The 3,400-nt window shown below is 48.4% G+C and overlaps 1 protein-coding gene across 1 annotated transcript; it reads left to right on the forward strand.

The window, feature by feature from the left end:
* The first annotated feature begins 240 nt into the window (after positions 1 to 240).
* On the forward strand, positions 241 to 1,324 carry LOC102760864 (P2Y purinoceptor 3-like). Its single transcript, XM_015565388.1, has one exon. The coding sequence runs from the start codon at positions 305 to 307 to the stop codon at positions 1,322 to 1,324; it is 1,020 nt and encodes a 339-aa protein (XP_015420874.1). The 5' UTR covers positions 241 to 304.
* Positions 1,325 to 3,400: the final 2,076 nt, after the last annotated feature.

The raw sequence follows: 3,400 nt of genomic DNA on the forward strand, positions 1-3,400 counted from the left end.
CCCCCCTTTTTTTTAAATCCATCTTTTTAAAAAATTTTTTTAATTGATTTCAGAGAGGAAGGAAGAGGGAGAGAGATGGAAACATCCATGATGAGAGAATCACTGATCGGCTGCCTCCTGCAAGCCCTCCACTAAGGGTCGAGCTCACAATCTTGACCAGAATCGAACCTGGGACCTTTCAGTTCACAGGCCGATGCTCTATCCACCGAGCTAAACTGGCTAGGGCTGTGGTCCCTTTTGCTTCCCCCCAGAGGCAACAGGAGCAGCAGGAGCAGCTGGGCTCCCAGAAGGAGCCTCCCAGGAGATGGAGAAGCTGGATACGAATGTCTCAGAGGAACAGGGATTCTGCCAGCTCTCGGAGGACTACAAGCAAATCTACCTCCCCCTGACCTACAGCATCATCTTCCTGCTAGGGCTGCCCCTGAACGGCAGCGTCCTGTGGCTCTCCTGGCGCCAAACCAAGCGCTGGAGCTGTGCCACCATCTACCTGGTGAACCTGATGGTGGCCGACCTGCTGTACGTGCTGACTCTGCCCTTCCTCATCATTGCCTACTCCCTGGGCGACTGGTGGCCCTTTGGGGAACTGCTCTGCAGGCTGGTGCGCTTCCTGTTCTACACCAACCTCTACGGCAGCATCCTGCTGCTGACCTGCATCTCTGTGCACCGCTTCCTGGGCGTGTGCCACCCCCTGAGGTCGCTGCCTTACCGGACCCGCCGGCACGCCCTGCTGGGTGTAGCTGCCACCTGGGCCCTGGTGGTCCTCCAGCTGCTGCCCACGCTGGGCTTCTCCCACACGGCCTACATCGGCGGCCAGATGGTCTGCTACGACATGACCAGTCCGGAGAACTTCGATCGGTTTTTTGCCTACAGTATGGTTCTGACGTTGTCCGGCTTTGTCATGCCCTCCTTGGTCATCTTGGTGTGCTACTCGCTGATGGTCCGGAGCCTGGCCACGCCAGAGGAGACCCTCGAGAGGACGGGGAACACCACCCGGGCCAAGTCCATCCGGACCATCCTGTTGGTGTGCAGCCTCTTCGCCCTCTGCTTTGTGCCCTTCCACGTCTCTCGCTCCTTCTACATCACACTCCGCTTCCTGGCTTCCCAGGACTGCCAGCTCCTGACGGTGGGCAGCGTGGCCTACAAGGTGTGGAGGCCTCTGGTGAGCATGAGCAGCTGCCTTAACCCGGTCCTGTACTTTCTGTCGGTTGGGAACAACAGAGTCAGGCTCTTCCAAAAACTGAGGCATGAAAAGGCAGACGAGCACCCAGCTGGAGGCAAGGGAGAGAGACCCCAGGGTGGGCAGATCTGGGTAGTGCCGAGATGAAGGTGGGGGAAGTGAGCTCCAAGATGTTACAGTTACAATGACTTGTTGGAAGACAGTCCTATGCTGGTGGGAGAGGGACTCACAATTGCCTAGTGGTATCCTGCTGGAAAGGACTGTACATTGATGTTGAGATTTTAAAATAATATGGAGAGACCTATGTGGAATCTAATGAACAAAATAAACTAATGAGCAAAACAGATCCAGAGACATAGAAGCATGGAACAGACTGTTGAATCTCTGGGGGAAGGTAGGGGAGGGTAGGTGGGTGGGAAGAGATCAGCCAAAGAACTTGTATGCATATGTGCATAACCCATGGACACAGAGAATAGGATGGTGAAGGCTTGGGGGGTGAGGGGACGGACGAGGGGGGAGGAGCTAGAAGGGATCAATGGGGGACGTATGTAATACTTTCAACAATAAAGATTTAATAAATAAGTTTTAAAAAACATACACAAAATTGACAAAAGAAAGAATATGGAGAGAGCCACCAACACAAAGGAAATCTTTATTTTAATGACAGCTGACATTTATCTCATCATTCAGGCCTTTCAGCTCAAATGTCACCTCCTCAGAAGCCATGCCAGCCTATCAAAGCTAATGTTGATATCTCTTCCCATAACGCAGTCACTGTATTTCCCTACCCATTGTCTTGTTAACACTTATTAGTATCTGGGCTTGTTTAACTAGTTTACTTATTTATGATCTGTCTCTGCCCCCTAGACTATGGGCTCCTATAGGACAGGGACCTGGTCTGACTACTGTGCCTCTAATGCCAGTCTTCACAGCAGGGCCCAAAACATGGTGAGGGCACAGGAGAAGGGGGCTGAATGAATAAGTGAATAAATGGATGGGTGAGTGAATTACTATGGAATCACTATGAACTGCTATGTAAGAGCACTTTACATGGAGTAACTCACTGAATACTCACAACAGCCCTTGGAGGTGGGAGCTACTGGTGGCCCCAGTTACAAATAAGAGGACCACAGCACAGAGCTCGGGTAACCTGTCCAAGATCACCTGGGAAAGGCCCACGCCACAGTGCTGCCTGGAAGCTCTGGACCCAGGAACTGAAGGGCACACTCCTAAGATGGGAGCACGTGGCCCCGTCCAGAGACTGGTCCGAGCCAGCCCGTGCTCCTCGACAGTCGACTGGTTTTACGTGAGCTCACTCATTAATTGCTGTTCTCTGCAGACCATGCATATATAGGAGGAGCTTTTCACTATCTTTCTAAGCAGTGTTCTGGCTGAGGTTAGAGAGAGCTCTGCAGGTAAAATGGGGGTGCAGGTTAAAGTGACTTCATGAATGAAGGGTTCTGTTGGAACATGATGTCTCGGTTTATGACAGATAAGTTTTACCACTGTCTTAAATCACAATATGATGTTCATTCTCTAAAATAAAAATTATTTAAAAGCCAAGGTAATTCAAAAAGATGACCTTTAAAAAAAACCTCATATTTAAACAATAATGATCTCCAAAGACTTCTCAGATCTAATCATATATTATTTAAGAATTCATTATAATCTCTTTATGAAGAAGTGATAAACCTTTTTCATAAAAAAACAAAGTGAAACCCCTCATTACCGCCCCACTCTAATTACTGAAAATGTCTGAGTAAACCATATATATGTCTAGGGTGTAAAATTTTATTCTAAAAGTGCAGTTTATTGCTTTCAAGGGCACACAATAATTAGAGCTAGACGAAGTGTTGCCAGTAGATTTCCTTAGGATAATTAGCTTAATGAATAGGGAAGGATGTTTTCTGATTAGCAGGTCAGCTGTTTCCTCATAAGTAAATGCTTCTACAGTAGCTGAGAGAGCTTCAAGCTGTTTGCTCTTTTGAACATTCACTTAGCTTATTAATTTTTGTCTCTTTCTTTGCATAACACACTGGGAAGATTCAGCCAACTTAGAGTCCGAATGATCTATCACCCCTTATAAATGAATGAAGTTTAACATTACTGGAGAATGGGTGCACTAGGCTCCCCCAGGCAGCTTAAACCCACCCCACACCTCACTTAGCCATGACCTCTAATGCCCACCAGTCCTGGAACTGGGAAGAAAATGAACCTAGAATC

Source organism: Myotis davidii, unplaced genomic scaffold (assembly GCF_000327345.1).
Source record: "Myotis davidii unplaced genomic scaffold, ASM32734v1 scaffold570, whole genome shotgun sequence".
NCBI classification, from domain to species: Eukaryota; Metazoa; Chordata; class Mammalia; order Chiroptera; family Vespertilionidae; genus Myotis; species Myotis davidii.